The sequence below is a fragment of the Delphinapterus leucas genome, chromosome 9 (assembly GCF_059928025.1).
Source record: "Delphinapterus leucas isolate spDelLeu-1000000601 "Yukka" chromosome 9, BTC_Dleu_Yukka2, whole genome shotgun sequence".
NCBI classification, from domain to species: domain Eukaryota; kingdom Metazoa; phylum Chordata; class Mammalia; order Artiodactyla; family Monodontidae; genus Delphinapterus; species Delphinapterus leucas.
Window position 1 is genome coordinate 91,088,727 of NC_143137.1, and position 16,245 is coordinate 91,104,971.

Here is a 16,245-nt window from a genome sequence, read left to right on the forward strand (position 1 = left end):
CTGGGAAGAGATGAGCACCACACCCACGTGTGTAAGATGCTTGGGGTTGACTGATTGGTACCTAAATCATAAGAGGAGAAACAAACAGTTTCTGGTGCTACTTAAAGGGAACTGATAAACATTGTGCATATAAAATCAGAGCATCTCCACCATGGCATGTTAACTAGAAAACAAGGATCCAGACTTTGTCTGTCTGCCTTTCCCTTTTATTTATTTAACAATACTATTGTTTTCGTTTTTAGAGCTTCTAGCTAAAAACAGAGCAGAAAGGCTTCTTTGTAAAAACAAAAAACCAAAAACCAAACTCATTACAATTTTCCATATCCTACTTTTCTGGATTGTTCAAAAATCCCCTTTCATCACAAAAATTCTTCTGCAAACAGTAAACACATAAGATCTTTTAGACATTCATTCCTCTTGATTTCCTTAGAAGCATTACATTTTCAATCACATTTTAAAAAATCGCTAACATCCTAACAACCAGCTGAAATAAAACATATCGTAAAAAAAAATTGGGTGTTTTGTTTGTAGTATGGCATTTACTTTACAATGCACATATTAGGTCAAATTGTAAGAACAAAAGCATTTTCCCCACGTGGAGCTCCCACAGAGTATGCACATGGTTTATTCTCAACTCAATAAGCTCTTTCGACCAGCTTTCATATACCTTCCATACCAAAAGGCATACCTACCACTATGGCTTGTAGTGACTTAAAAAGAAAAATTGAAGCATATCATTAAGAAAAATGCTGCAAGACGTGTCTATGAAAAGGACTGCAGTTGTTAAGGCAAGGGGTGTACGGCCTTCTACAGGCTGCGTGGGTAATGCCTGGCCTCAACCTGAGAGGAAGTCCCCATTTTGGAAAGCAGTTAGCTCACACTCGTTTTGGGTTTGTTCTCTTTGGAGCACTCCTAGCTTTAATGTTCTTCTTGGGGCTCGCTGGTTTGGGGGCAGGCGGCTTCCCCTTGGGTTTCGGGGCGTTACTGCGGCTGGTGCGCCCCGCTGTGCGCTTCTTGTCCTGGATTGTCCTCTGCTGTTCCTGCAGCCTCTCTTCCCACTGCTGGGAGGCAACGTGTACACATGACTGTCAAGTACATCTCACCCCTTTATGCTCTTAAACTAATATCCAAAATAATGCAGACTTTCACTGTAATATATTCATCAAGACATCCAAGATTATAATAGCTCCCCTACCCTACGATGGTGAGCATGTATCCTGTACCAGATGCTCTGGAAAGTGCTGAGTATATGGTGACATCTTGACAAGCAATCATTTCGTTGAAACAACAGCCCTTCTAGGCGGACACCATTGTCGTGACCCGGAAACAAGCACAGTGATATTATTTGCAGAAAGTCACACAGCCGACAAATGTCAGAGCTGGAATTCAAATTCACCAGTCTGACTCCCGAGCCCAAGGCCCTAGCTCATGCAACTTTTCCCATAGGCCCTCTAATGCAACTTTCCTATACAGCAAAGCCTTCTAAAAAACGTTTTACCAAGGCTAAAAGCAGAAATTTTTCCAGCTACACTAGAAAGTCAGGGTTTCTTATCACACTTATGGGTTCACCTAACTCTTACATCCAAAGGAAGGTAGAAGCTCCACCCACAACCAGTAACCCACTCAAGTGTTAGCTACCCAGAGCCAATGAGAAATGAGTCATTCTAGATATTCAAGTCTCCTTGATAGAAAAGGATTTACTCTTTAAATATGAAAATGTGTAAGAAAAAAATGAAAAAGTGAGTCCACTTGAATAGACATTACTTTTCATTATAACACGTAAGTCCCTACTTTGTTAGAGTATATTTCAATTAGCAAAATATTTGAACATGACCATAGACCAGGCAGTGGAAATACAGTGAAATGAAAAACACCGTCCCCACCCTCCTAGGGCACAACTCTAGTCTGTTCTAAAATAATAAACTCATTACTGTATGTTGTTATTACATGATTATATTTTCATATTCTTAAGTTGGAGTATTTGCTGTCAACGTGAATGACCCAAACAGCTATGGTTCTTGAAAGCTTTCTTTCCTCTCAACAATGTCAGGTTTTTATGGTAGCCTTGCCTTCTAGGTTGAGTCATCTAATCTACTGCAGTTTTGGGAACCAGATAACCAATCTTGCTAGAATTTTCTGTCCAGTAAGACCAAGCGTGCTCCTGAGCAGCTCATGAATGTTTAGCTCAGATGCAAGAGCAGTGTTTGGGTCTGTTATTCAGAAATGCACTCAGTAGGAGAGGCTGTGTTGAAACTACCTTCTCCAAAAATCAGTATTAATATACACTCTCCCCTTGCCCAGGGATTTTTATTCCTGCAAAGTAAGAGAGCACAGGCAGTAGCAGTATCTGTTGTGAACATGGCAACACAAATTCTCCTGCATATATCTAAATATATTTTCAGGAGAAGGGATGCTTTAAAAATTCCATCCCAATGACCTGATTTATTTAGTTCTGGAATGATTTCACATGTCTGGGCAAAAAATTATTCTAACTCCTCTGAGTTGCCAATATTTCTATGATGTTACTACTAAAATTATGGGTCTGGCCACAAAAGTATTACTTTGTGTATATGATTTATTTGGACAAAAGTCTTAAAATTATTTTAAATACAGGGAAAGATTCTGCCTTATAGAGTGTGATAGGGTGATTTTTAAAACTAGGTATTCACACCCCTACATGTATATGTCTGTATTAATCCCACTGGATATTAATTCTGTTCAAGTACTTGACTGTTTGCTAAAACAACCAAAAAACGAATTTAATCTGGAAATAACCAGTAGATCCGTATTGAATGCAACCAAATCACCTTTGAAGCTAAAGAGAAATTTATGGTAGAAACTCCAAGTGAGAAAAATTATTCTCTTAACTACCTATTCAAAAGACAAATACTGCTGCTATTGTCGGCTCCTATGATAGCCTGGAGATGAAAGAATGTGAAGAATTCCCAAATTCTATAGAATTTCTTTACATGCATTCAAATCCATATTCCTAGTATTGCTAATTATACTTACTATGGATCTTTTACTAAGTTGATCTCTCCATTTTTCAACTAAACAATTTTCAAGAAGCATCATCCTGAAAAAAAGTAATTTATCTTAATAAGCAATACTTATTAGGAAAGTAAGAAGTTCAAAAATACAAAAAATTGTAAAAAAACAAAATTCTTCACTGTTAACCCCACAATTCCCCATTTATATTTTATTGATATTTCATTTCATTCTTCCTTGTACCTATATATATTTTTAGATCACACTGTATATTTAGATCACACTGTATATTTCCTTTTAGCATTGTATGCATTTTCTGATATAATTGAATAATTCAAAAAATATAACTTTCATAACCATATAAATTATAACTATGGATAGCCATAATATATTTAACTATTTCTCCACTGTCGAACCTCCTCTTTTGCTTAGCTATTATTATTAGCATTGCATTGAATATCGCTAGTGTGCACTGGCTAGTTATATCCTTAAGATAGATTTCCGAATGTAGAAATCTGGGTCAGAGTTTGTTTTTTTTTCTTAAGGTTTTCAATGCATAGTGCTAAATTATTTTCAAAACGGCTGAACTTTCATTTAATTCACCGACACTAAGACTAGGTAAAAATGGAATCTTGTTTTTATTTGGGTTGCAGAATTAGGAGATAAATATTTTAATGTTTATTTACTACTTGTACTTCTGCAACTTTGTATAGATTTACAGATGTACATGTATTTCTATATTGTAGTCAATGTTTTAAATATTAATTTATATGAACTTTTTATAGAGTAAGATTATTATTCTTTTGTCATACCTGTTGCAAGTACTTTTTGTCTTTCTCTTTTTATTTTGGATTTTTATGTACACAATAGTGTCATCAAATATGTGCATTGACATTTTCCCTCGTAATTTCTTACATTACTTTTATGTTTACAAACCACTTTGCTTTTCAGATAGCATACATTTATTTACCGAACTTTATCCTTTTTGATTAGGTTTTTAAACTAGTTACCTCTTTAACCCATTTGAAATTTATTTTAGAGTACAAAGTGAAAATGCATACTATTTTTCCAAGTAAAGCTATTTGCAACATTTAGTAAATAATAGTTTCATTTCTATTGATTTGCCATATTTCCTTCATGATACAAATTCTTGTATGAATTATAATCTGTTGCAAGACTTTTTCCTCTGCTTTATTTATCTACACATCTACTGTTGCTCCGCATGGTTTGAACTAGCTTTATACTAGTCTTGTTGTCTCATAAGGCACATTTCCTCTCATCCCTCTTATTTTCAGAACCTCCTTTACATGCCCTTACCAGTTTATTCTTCCAAATGATCATTAGCATTGTTTGTGAAGACATAAATCTCAATCATCCATAAAATTTTTACTAGGATTTTGATCAGAATTACACTGTCTATAAATCAATGGGAAAATGACACGAAGGCTGTTATTTAACTCATGTATAATCCATTCACCTGTGCAGCGACCCGGCACATCCCCAGAACTGCTTCTAGTACTGGAGTGGATGCAAAAGCCATACAAGAGACCAGCCCAGAAATATTCATTCAACATTCATTCACTCAATGTCTTTAGAAAGACAAGATATCAGCAGCAAAACAGCTTTAAAACCAAGAACGCAAGGAATTTTGAAGAGGGTACTAAGTACTGATAGACTCCAGAACAAGAAAGTATTCAAGTGAAGTCAGTTTCAAAAGGTGTTTTTTTTGTTTTTGTTTTTTTGAGAAATAGAACCTTGAGCTGTATCCAGGAGAAACAGGTGAGCATTATTAATGGCAGAGAATCAAAGGGAAGACTTTTTATATAAAAATTAGTAGTTCTGCTGGAGAAATAGATTGCAGCAAGTTATGGGACTCAGTCTGGAACCTGCACTGAAGTGTTTGATTTTTATATTTTAAGGACTTGTTATATTATAAGGATAAATAAAAAGATGCTAAGGAAAGATGTGTGGGGAGACACCTTCAGCTAGAGATACGCATATAATAGATGTGAGTGTGCACGTGTGTGTACGTGTGTGTATGTAACACTCCAACCAACAAATGTTGTAAATTCAGTGTAAAGAAAATGTGTGGAAGTGTAGTCTCAAATGGCCATTTTCCTTTGATTTGTAAGTTATTAAAGAGACCTTAAGAAAATTCAGTATTTGCCACACTAAGATTGATTTGAAAAGAATTGGTTTTACTCAAAGTAATATGTTTGTCTATAAGTTTTTGAAATCAGGTAATGAATTCTGAAATTGATTTTTAAAGAGTCCACTCAAATATATTTCCATTTCTCCTTAATTCTATGAAGAATTAATCGATATTTAGGAGATGCGATATCCTAACCAAGGCATCTATTCAAACTGATTTTTCAAAAAGCTAGAGCCGTTTTTTCTTTTTCCTTTTTAAACCACGATTAAGTGGAATTTTACGTCTTTCCTAGGCGGTGTGTAATTTTTTCTGCCCGTCTGTGCCTACCGTGAGCGCCACTCATAACACATGATGAGGACATCTTGGTGGGGCAGGATGTGAGGACACTGGCAGGATGAATTCGTAATGAGTGGGACTTGAGTTCGAGGGATGGGTGATGAGGACTTGAAGATCTCTTTCACATCCACCACTGTAGTTACTTCATTACAGCCACTCCTCTGCACAGCTTTTATTTTGGCATGAATGACTGCAATTGAAAAATCGATATGTGTTATTGAAGCTTTGCGGAAAAATATGGATGGTTTATTCCTGCCAACTCCTGAGTCTCTCTTAAAGAATCACTCCTGTAATTATGGCCATGTCCAAGCTGCCCGAATGCAGGCAAAAAAAGGCCACACAATCATGTGCTAAATGTAAGGCCTCGCATATTGTCAACAATGTCTTAAAAGTTCTGAATCACGCTGCAAGACGGAAAAGTAAATTCACAAGCAGGCTTAGTCTGGGATCTGTCTTTGGGTCAGTGACTGCTCCACAATGGACCACAGATAGGGTTTGAATAGAGAATCCCATGGATCCTTCTCAGCCCTAAAATTCTATAATTCTATGATTAGGGGTTTTTTGGGGGCCAGAAACGTATCAGGAAATTTAGTTACATAGAATGTCGATAAAATTTTATAGAAACAATGCTTGCTTCTACTCTGTCATGTAATGATTTGAAGTGAGAATCATATATTCTCAGATTCAGAAGCCACCTGAAAGTTTGTATGGTTCAATCACCCATCTCCTGCTTGAACTCACTCTGCTCCAGAGGAAGTTATTACAGTCATAACATTTTTGCACCGGAAGGAGTCTCTGAAGACTACTGTTCTCAATCCTTTCATTTCCCAAACTGCCCAAGCAGGGTCCATGGTGGGTAGAGGTAGAACTGTTATTACAGATGGCTGGTAATATCACTGTCTCTGATCCTGCTTTCAATTCTGACTCTTTTGGTCCCTTGCTATTACTGCCTGCAGTGGAGTTGTAATCAGCCAAGGGTGGCTCTGTCTTGGATTCCATCCTAGGAAGCTGGTTTATGAAGGAGCTAAAGAATGTAAATAGAAAATAGTTTCATTATCAAAGTGGTTTTGAAGCAATGATTCCCCAGAGGACAGCATGACAGTGAAACTCAGTTACAACTTAGTTACAACTAAGTAACTAAGGCTGGATAGTGTCAGATGAGGGATTTTGTGGATCAGATTACAATGATATCTACATAGAACAGGTTTAAAATAACAACAACAAAAAGCTACTAGAAAAGATAGTGTACTTTTTTTTTGGTTGAATTATGCACTTCGGCTATGTGTGATTCTAAAATCCGACAACCTAAATAAGAGGTTATTTTTTCAGACTTTTATAGTGCCATGGTCTTCCTGCTTTTATGTGGGTTGTATAATATAAAGGTTCTTATGATATAAAATTTCAGTTTGAAATATGGAAAGCTGAGTTAGCAAATAAAATGAACAGTTTTCCCCAAACAGTTTCTGTTATTTCAGTAGAAATAATTTAAGAAATGTAAAAAAAAAACAACCCCAGAAAATAACCCAAAGATATTTTAAAGGAACACATTTTTAATTAAATTTACTTTCAAATGATGATAGCAGAATTAAATTTGCTGAAAACATTCAAAGTAGCATGATTGACTTATTCTCTGAAGAAAGTGCTGTCTGGGTCTTTCAAATAAGAGAAGAGGGCATTTAAGCTATGCCAATACTTACAGCCACAGGGTCTTGTGATTAACATATTCCCACAATTTCTTTAAGGTGTTTAATATTTGTAGCTATTTATAGGTAAAAAGATACATGTGCAGATCTTAATTCCTGGGTCTCTGGGCCTCAGGTCAAATCCATGGATCGTCACCCATCCTTCCTGCAGCAGTGAAATCCTGAGAAAAGTGAGGTGCTCTCCCGGCTGACAGCACTTCTCACCAGGACGCGTAGGATGAGGGATTACACTAATTCACACCACCGTTCTCACCTGGGTGCTTTACCCAGAAAAGCAAGACGTTTTTACAGTTGCTATTGTGCCACCTAGAGCCCACATGATTAACTAGAAAAATCCCTCTTCGTCACCTCATGACTAGCAGACCTGGCTTTGTCACGCGCCAAGTCCCCAACCCAATGGTTTCAGCAGATAATTTACCGTAACTGTAGTTTTTGCTCAGGTACGTCGCCAGGGTCGGCTTCACCTTTTTGCACTTGCACCGGTCTAAAGAAGACAAAAGAGAGACCAAAAATTGAAGAAAAAGATTCAGAAATCACTCTGGGGAGAAGAAAGAGAGGGAGCCTTGAGGACAAAGAACTCACCAGGGCTTAGGCGTTTACAGTCAATGTCAAGAGGCCTTTCCTGTACCATCATGTCTGGAGTGATGTCTATCCACTTAACGTCTGAAACACACACAGGGCCACATGGGTGTGGTCAGTGATTTGGTCTGTTCACCCAGTTGGAATAAGGAATCATCTGGACACACTGACAACACAGCAGTGCACACACACACACACACACACACACACACACAAATCCTGAATGGTAAAAATTGTATGTGATTGTCAACTAGTTCTTTCATATAGACTCTCTGGGCTTAGGAAAGAAGACTTTTGGCTGGGACTGCTTATCCAGAACAAATTGATGTGAAGGCACGTCCATTTAAACTGGATGATACATACAGTCAACCTGGATAAATTACATCCTTCCGCCCCAAACCTATTTTAAAATGTTGATTTTTCAAGTTGACAGTTTACACTAATCAGAATAACCCAAATATTTCCAAATCCCCACCTCACATTTTGCAGAAACAGTCCATAGGTACCCCAAACAAGCATAGCCCTGTATCATTTCTATAATTTAAGCAATGAATATGTTTTTTCTAAAACTCTGAATTAGAGAGGAGTTTCGGTTTTTCCTCTTCATTTTACTTCTTCTCCTCCACGTTTTGGGCAATGCTCTGAGGTATAACTTCAGAAACTACACTAAAGCAACACCATAGTTTCTTTAAATGTGCAGCAACCTGGGTTAGGCATAAAAGGAGGCAAAAATATACTTAGGTTTTATTTCAAGAAGTGGATTTAAACCTGCTCCTTCTTCCTAGAAAAGCAGGAAAAAAGACCAAAGAGAAAAGAAGGAAGTGGTGGTTGAGCTCGAGTTGACTAAGATGCCACAGAGGTTGGCCCTGGGTCAAAGACCATGAAACAGATGTCACAGTTTTCCAGGGCAACTAAATTTACAAACTGCACTCCTGGTGGGGAGGGAGAACTAGTACTGTTTTTTCAGAAGAGCTTTCAAGAGCTAACATTAAATGAAGAATTCTGGTGGAAATATTTTAATAATTAAATGATAACATGTGAAGTACTTAAAGCTGGCTCAGATCCACCTTAAACCCTATATACTTGTTTACTACTGCTACTATCTTATTTTATTACTATAAAGGAAAATGTCCCCAATGGTCCCCTATCTAAGCAAAATCGCCCGCCCCTCCTTATGGGACATGGTGCTCCTTAGCTCCCAAAACTCCAGTAGAGAAAGCAGACTTTTCCCGAAATCAAGTCACTGCCCTTCCCACCTCCTCCAGCTCTCCTAAGTAGAATGGGGGGCTGCTCGACCACCCGCTGGCAGCTGTAGGTGTGGCCGTCGGGTTCTCACGTGGCAGCGACAGCCCAGGGTGCCTCGTCACCCCCCTCGGTCCTTCCCCGGGCCTCACCCTCCGGAAGGTCAGTGACGATGGCCTCGGGCGAGATGCACACGCCCCGGTCGTAGACAGGCAGCTCGTCGCAGGCCAGGCTCTCGGGCCAGCTGTGGTTGTACATCTTCATGAGGGGCTCGCAGTCGTCACGCGCGCGCTGGCACACCGACTTGCACGGCTTGATGGGGTCGTGCAGGAACTCCAGGGTGCAGATGGGCGCGTACATGGCGCAGAGGAAGAAGCGCAGCACGGCGCTGCAGTTCACGTCCACCAGCTCCTCGTACTGCTCGATGGCCAGGATGGCGTTCTCCTGCGTGCTGTGGTGCAGGTGGTTGGGCATCCGCGTGATGTTCCAGGGCATGTGCCGGCACATGGGGATGCGCACCGCCTCGCACGGCGCGCCGCGCACGCCCAGCGCCAGGCGCAGCCACAGGCAGAGCGCGGTCAGGATGGAGAGGAGCATGGCACTGCTCTCCCGCGCCGCCACCCCGACAGGCAGAACGGGCCCTTCTCTCCCCGTCCCCCTAGGCTTCCTCTCTCCCTTCCCGAAGGAGGAAGTCCTTTAGGGCACAGGGGATGTGCTCGTCCCAAACTCCCGTGGGCAGCAACGCTGGGCCGCGGGGGCCGGCTGGGAGTATACGCCGTCCGACGCGCACAGCACGAGTAGCACCAGCCCTCAGCCTCCGGGGCGTGAACCCGCCCTGGTGGCTCCAGCCCCCGGCCCGGCAGCTCCGAGCGCAGCCAGTCCCGGCCATTGCGGGACCTATTTATCCCGACACCTCCCCTGACGTGGGCTCGGGAACGCTCCCTTGGCAGCTGCAGGCGCGGCGCGGGCTCCCCCTCGGCCGCCCCACCCTCGGCCCTCTCTTGCAGAAGTGGTGACATCATCTCCTCCGGGCCGTAGCCCAGGGCTGGAATCCTGCATTCCCCCAAAGTCCGTCCTTTTTAGTCTGGCCAGTCCTTTTTCTCTAGACCAAGAAAAAGAGCCTCTGGCAGTCGTTTTGGACACCGGATCCAAGAAGGTGCAAGAGAGGATTTCAAGAGAGGGAGGGACCGCCTTTCCAGTCAAAGCTGAACTTTGCGCCCTCTGCCTTATGGGTTCCCCAACTGTAGAGTTGGAGGGAAATGGGAACTTCTGCTGCTCTTTAACTCTGAAACATACTTGCCTTCTCCAGTAGGGGGCATGAGAAGCGCTGAGCGGTGAGACTATTGTGTGGGACGGGGAGCGTGCAGCTGCAAAGGGAAGGACGCCCCCCTCCCAGCCGCGAGTTGTATGGAATTTGTTTTTGTTGTTATTATTGTGGCTAGTAGACTTTACTTTGGGCTCAAGTTTTTCCAGAATGGCCTCTGATCTGTACCTGCTCCAGGAACAGAACTGCCTGAAGGTGTAACAGCATCTTCCAGTTTGAGAACGTCTTCCATCCACCAACATCCCCTTTTCCTTCTCCTGACTCCCTATTCTTCTCCCCAACGTGAATGAAAGCAGAAAACATAGAAGACTTTGGATACCACAATTTGAAAGATTTTTTTTTTCCTCCTTCATGCCAAGTGATTTCCAACCCAGCAGTCTAACATCTTGATTTTTGATTTGCTTGGAAACTGTTATTTAAATGAAGTAAGAAGCTGTGTACCATGGAGAACAATGATGTATGTTTTGTTTTCTCTTTTATTTTTATTAGAAAGAGGTAGTAGAATCCACTGCTGGCTCAGCTATCCACAGAAAAGGGAGGCTTTATTGTTCCAAGTGTACATCAATCTTCAGGCAGTAAGATTTCTGGTATATGATATTTTCTTAGGGCATTAGAATATGAAAACACGTTATCTGAATGTTAATCTTTAAAAACATGATTTAACTGGAAATCTGAACTTGAGGCAGACAGATTTTTTTGTCTCTAAAGCTTAGATCCACAAAGTTAGTTTAGTTTTGACCCTGATCAGGACTGAGGATTAAAATAGCCCAGGAAAGGAAAAGCACAACTGACATTTACTGAGCATGTACAATGGGCTCGGGGTAGTGCTAAGTGCTTTAAATGCATGATCTTATTTTTTTTCCCCCAGGAACATGAATCAAACACGGTAGGCTGAAAGGGTAAATGAGACAAATACATTTCAGGATTCACCCAAGGAGTCCAATTCTATTTTGTGGGAAGGCCGGGGTGACCAAACAGGCAGGCCAATCTAGAGAGATATTCCAGTTTTCTGTAGAACAGCTCTCAAGCTTCAAAAATGCCAACGCAGGCTAGTGAAATATCAAGTGAAGGGGATAGCCCAGATGAGATCTCAAGCCATTTTCAGCAGTAAACTCCAGTAGGTATAAATGCCTGGCTTAGTGAAAAAGATTTTCAGCCCAAGTTCCTACCAGGGAAGAAGATACAGTTTTGAGAGAGCTGGACTCCCTGTCCTTTTCCTGGAGTTAGTTGAGGAGGGCAAACCTGGGGAGGACTCAAACTTCTGCAGCCAGTTTGAACCTGCTGCATTAGTTTAGCTATGCAAGTACCAAATCGCGACATTTCAGGTGCTTCCCTCATGTTCGCAGATGGCATGTCCTTTAAGAAAGGGAGAGGATAAGTTAAGAACCCTTCTCCATAAAGCTCTTTGCTTATCCCATTAGGTCTGTTGGTAGTCTGGCCTTAGCGTTTCTAGGAGAGGGTGGCAGTGTTGAGGGATTCATCCGGAGAGTCTGTCAACCAGTCTCCATCTTCTTGCCCGGCTTTAGCACTCAATCCATTACCTCATACTTGACATTGATTTGCCAAAAGCTCATGTAACTGGGGAAGTTCCCCTGGTCTGTGGCTTCTCTCCGGTAGCTCCTTTTCAGTCTCCTCCAGGGACTGTTTCTCTGCCCATCCTTTCAATGTCTGGAGTTCTCTAGGGCTCCATCCTCAGCCTTCTTCTCACTCTCTACACTCCCTGCTGCTCCAGGTTGGCTCAACCTCAGCACTGTTGACAGTGGGGCTGGATAATTCTTTACTGGCTGAGTGGTGGTGGTACTGGGGGCTGTCCTGCACATTGGTATCTCTGGTCTCCTCCTACTAGATGCCAGGGGCAGCTTACCCCCTACCCCACTGTGATAATCAATAAGGTCTCTAGATATTGCCAACTGCCCCCTGGGGGACAAAATTGCCCTGGGTGGAAAACCACTGTGCTACTCTCCTCTCTGGCTTCGGGGACCACCTAGATGTCAGTGGCTTCCAAATCCAGACCTCTAGGCCTGCTGGTCTCTGGAATTGTTTATCCAACTGTCCCCTGGGAACTTCCACCTGCATATCCCACAGTCATCTCAAAATCAGCCAACCCTAAACTGAATTTATCTTCTCTCACTCCAGGCTGAACTCCCAGTGGTCCAAACCAGAAACCTCTTCCTCCGAGTCTAAATCCTTCTCTCTTGTTCCCAACTCTTCCACCCTCTGCATTTCTACAACCATGGCCTTAGCTCAGACAGCAGCTCTCGTCTGGATTGCAACAGTATCTTCCTCCTTCTCCCTGCCCTCTGCCTTGCCCTGCCATCCTCCACACTGACCTGGGGGAGCTTCCTAAGGCATATCCCTGATGATGCTCTCCTTAGCTTTACATTTATGGATGGCTCCAACAACCCCGGTATTAATAACTAATCCTTAAAATGGTTTTCAAGGCCTTGAGTGATCTGGCTCCGGACTACCTTCTGCTTCATACTTGAACCCAAATATCACACTCATTTTCTCTTGTCGCCGCGCTGACTCTCATACAGGAACGCTCTCTCCCACTTTCACCTGCCTCATGCTTCTTCATCCCTGAAAGGCAGATCTAGTGAAAAGACTCTATAAACTTGGAAAGCAAGGCTGTGCTTTTGGTTTTTAAACAGTTGTTTTCTTTCTTCTTGATTCCATACTCTAGATCCTAACATTACACCAACATAAACCCAATTAACTTTCTTCTTGATGATCCTAAACTCCCAGACACACAAACCTCTAGGCTTGTGGTATTGTCAAGTGATGAGTGAGGGGAGCAGTCTCACCGCAAATGTGGCCTCCAGGCATGTCCTTGAGTCCTCAGCGCAAGAGCAAGGGCCTATTTTCTAGTCCGCCAGGCTCTATATGGGGAGTGGGGGGCTGCCAAACGGCCATGATAAATGACTCGTGTCATTTCTTCAGGAAGGAACCCTTTTTTCCATCTTTAATTTGGAGTTAGCAGGTGGCAATTTTGATAAAGGGACAGGGTACCTGCGGCACAGCAAGTGCTGAGGCCCTGCTTTCCCGACCTTGACCTCGAGCTCGTCCCCCAGAGTTGGCTACCCGTTGAATACTCAAGTTAGCAGAGAAACATTTCCCTTCTCATCGCTCCCCCCCGCCCCCCTTTAAAACACGGATGCCCTTCAGGATGCTAGTGGCACCGCTGCCACTGCATTTCCTGTTGGCAGCAGAGAGCAAGTGAAAACAGAAGCTGCAGCGGGCAGCGGTCCGGGCACAAATAGCTCCCGCACGATTCACCGGAGCTTCCCCAGGACCCAGGGCCCGGATCCCAGGCCTGATCCCCAGAGCCGTAGAGGCCGCCGCCGGGACCGGCAGCAACTTGGCCCAGACCGCACTCGGGCACAGTCCGAGAGAGCTCCGCGCCGCGCTTCTCTTGGGCTGCTCAGCGCCCCCTCGGGCTCAGGCTGGGCCTCGTGGGGGCGGCGGGCGCGGCGGACGGCGATGCCGGGACGCGCTCTCCTCCGCGTGGCCCGCAGGGCCCTAGGCGCCTGGCTGCTGGGCGGCCTCTGGGTCTGGGCGCTGGGCGGCCTCTGCGGCCTGGGGGCGGCGGCGGGGGCCCCGGGGCCCGGGGCCGGGGACTCCCCGGGGGCTCGGCGCCCGTGCCAGGCGCCGCAGCAGTGGGAGGGGCGTCAGGTGCTGTACCGGCAGAGCACCGGGCGCTACAGCCGCGCCCTGCTCTCCTACGACGGGCTCAACCAACGCGTGCGGGTGCTGGACGAGAGGAAGGCGCTGATCCCCTGCAAGAGGTACGGGGGGCGCCAGGGCGCAGGGCGTGGGGTCGCGAGGCCCGGGGAGGGCGAGGTCGCGGGGTTTCCAGCCGCTCGCGGCGCTTCCCTCCTCTCCAAGACAAACTTCGCCGAGAGGATCGCTTGGGGACAACACAGTCGGGGGCTGGGTGGCGGCTGGGCCCACCGGGAGCGGCCTGCTAGCGGGCACTCAGTGAGACCCCGCGGGGCGGTGGCCGGTGAAGAAATGACCTGCCGGGCGCTCCAGGCCCAGGTTCGCCCACGCTCGAAGGCTGCTGAGTCAGCCTCCTGGCTCCTGGTGCCCCCCCTTCAGCCTAGGGCGTGTCTTCTGCACTATCTCAGCTCTTCCAGGAGCCATCTGCGAGGACGACAGGCAGATTTTTTTTTTTTTTTCACATTTTAAAGGAATGTGACAACACTGCAAAAGGTGTGTGGAATCAGTTAAAAAAAAAATAAACTCATCACTGTGTCATAACCATTAAAATTTCGGTCTACTCCCTTAAATTTTCTTTTAAGCAAGTTTTACATTCTGTAATCAAAAATCCTATGTCTGTCTTTTTTATATAACACGATCTCTCATGTGTTCTTATTTACCATTTCATTGGTTGGCCCCTACCTATTTTTAATGGCCGCACAATAGCCCACAGAGGGGTGATGCTACAATGTTTTTTAACCACTGGTCTGATCATTCACCTTTCTGAATCTCATGTGACAAAGGACACTCTCTTTCTGAGACCTCAGCTTGCTTCTGACCTCTTTAAGACCTGATTTCTGTTTTGGGATCACCACCTGTCAGTTGGCCCCGTTCCTGTTTCTCTGTGTGTGTTCTTCCCAGGGTTATGCTGGCCTCTTCGTATGGCATTCGCATCATTAGGAGGTGCTATGTGAATGTCCAAGGTTTAAGGCTCCAGTGGGCAGTAAGATGTGGGGCAAATTTGATATCATTTTACCTAAAAGCATTTGTGCAAGTATTAGGCATCTTGAAGACAGTGCCAGAACCCTTCAAAGGAGTATATTCGAGAATGCAAAACAGTGCATGATGACTGTAAACCATGAATGCTGAGGAGGCCTGGGGCAGCCGAGTCATCGTGGTGGACTGGGGGTATCTGTTCTCTTTCAAGAACATGAATGTTTTCTGTCAAGTGTCGAAGGTCTTTGTAATAATAATAGCAACAACCAACATTTGGGTACTTGTTATGTACCAGGCATGGTGCTGAAGACGTTCCACATACCGTATGATTTAGTTTAAATCTCACAACAACTTGACAATGCAGGTTTTATGATCTCCAGTTTACAGACAGAGAATCTGGGGTTGAGGGAGATTAGACAGCTTTCTCAAGACCAAGAGCTGGGACTTGAGGAAACTGAGTGGATTCTGACATCTATGATGTAACAGGCTCTTGTCCGTTCATTCATTCTTTCAACGTGCATTTTTTCATGTCAGGCATTTTGTATTCAGAGTGAGTCCTGGGCTTCAGGGAGGTCACAGTCTGGGGGTAGAGTCACGTCAGTAAGAATTCCCATACAGTGGGGTGAAGGATGAGCTGGGCACGAGAGCACCTCAGACAGGCACCTAAGCCAGGCTTCCTGGAGGAGGTGGGACAGGAGCGAGTCCCAAAACCCCCGGACGAGCTGACCATTAGAGGGAACGAGGCATGGAGGGGAGACTGGTCCAGGGGGATGTGGGTGTATTCCAGGACATCCTGCCACAGGCAGGGCTGAGAATATTCCAAGAACTGCAGGCCAATCACTATTAAGACTGAAGCATGGAGTATGGCGGGAGGTTGGGGACCCAGGGAAGGATATTTAAGCAGTGGAATGCCGTGATTGGATTTTATAAAGAAAACTGGTTGTATGGTCGAGAATAAAGAAAAACAAGAGAAGAAGCCGAAACATGACCTAGGAGATGTCTGTAGAGAGAGCCAGGTGAAAGACGGGGAGTGGCAATGGTGATGGTGAGAAGTGGACGCATTAGGGAAGTCTTGAGGATATTGAAGAGGCTTATTGAAGGAGGTGCAAACGATTAGACGCTGTGCTGCAGGGTGGTGAGGGGGAGGGGACAGTCATTTTTGGCTTCTGAAGCTTACAGTACTGATGGCATGAGTAGATGGGGATGCTGTTCGCTGAGATGGGGTT

General features: G+C 44.2%; 2 protein-coding genes across 3 annotated transcripts in view; one reads left to right on the plus strand and one right to left on the minus strand.

The window, feature by feature from the left end:
• On the minus strand, nt 1–9,901 carry SFRP4 (secreted frizzled related protein 4). The gene is made up of 6 exons (XM_022593234.2): nt 9,153–9,901; nt 7,762–7,842; nt 7,598–7,663; nt 5,468–5,666; nt 3,013–3,076; nt 1–1,061 (listed from the first exon to the last, which is right to left on the minus strand). The coding sequence occupies exons 1-6, from the start codon at nt 9,595–9,597 to the stop codon at nt 876–878; spliced, it is 1,041 nt and encodes a 346-aa protein (XP_022448942.1). The 5' UTR covers nt 9,598–9,901; the 3' UTR covers nt 1–875.
• Nucleotides 9,902–13,542: 3,641 nt separating this feature from the next.
• The window catches only part of EPDR1 (ependymin related 1), a 34,662-nt gene continuing 31,959 nt past the window's right edge, over nt 13,543–16,245 (plus strand). Inside the window, exon 1 of one of the 2 annotated variants that reach the window (XR_016394389.1) lies at nt 13,543–14,109. Coding sequence is in view for 1 of the 2 variants with exons in the window: in XM_022593024.3 (XP_022448732.2) it covers nt 13,805–14,109 (305 nt within the window). In the remaining variant the exon portion in view is untranslated. The remainder of the gene's footprint in view (nt 14,110–16,245) is intronic. The other variant, XM_022593024.3, reaches the window with a different exon arrangement.

Excerpts from the sequence above, each read along its gene's own strand:
- SFRP4 (XM_022593234.2), bottom strand. The coding sequence starts at position 9,597 with ATGCTCCTCTCCATCCTGACCGCGCTCTGCCTGTGGCTGCGCCTGGCG. Across the intron at positions 3,077-5,467 it reads TGTTATGAGTGGCGCTCACG|GATGATGCTTCTTGAAAATT; the intron begins GTAGGCACAGAC and ends ACTTTTTTTCAG. Across the intron at positions 1,062-3,012 it reads AACTTAGTAAAAGATCCATA|CAGTGGGAAGAGAGGCTGCA; the intron begins GTAAGTATAATT and ends GTTGCCTCCCAG.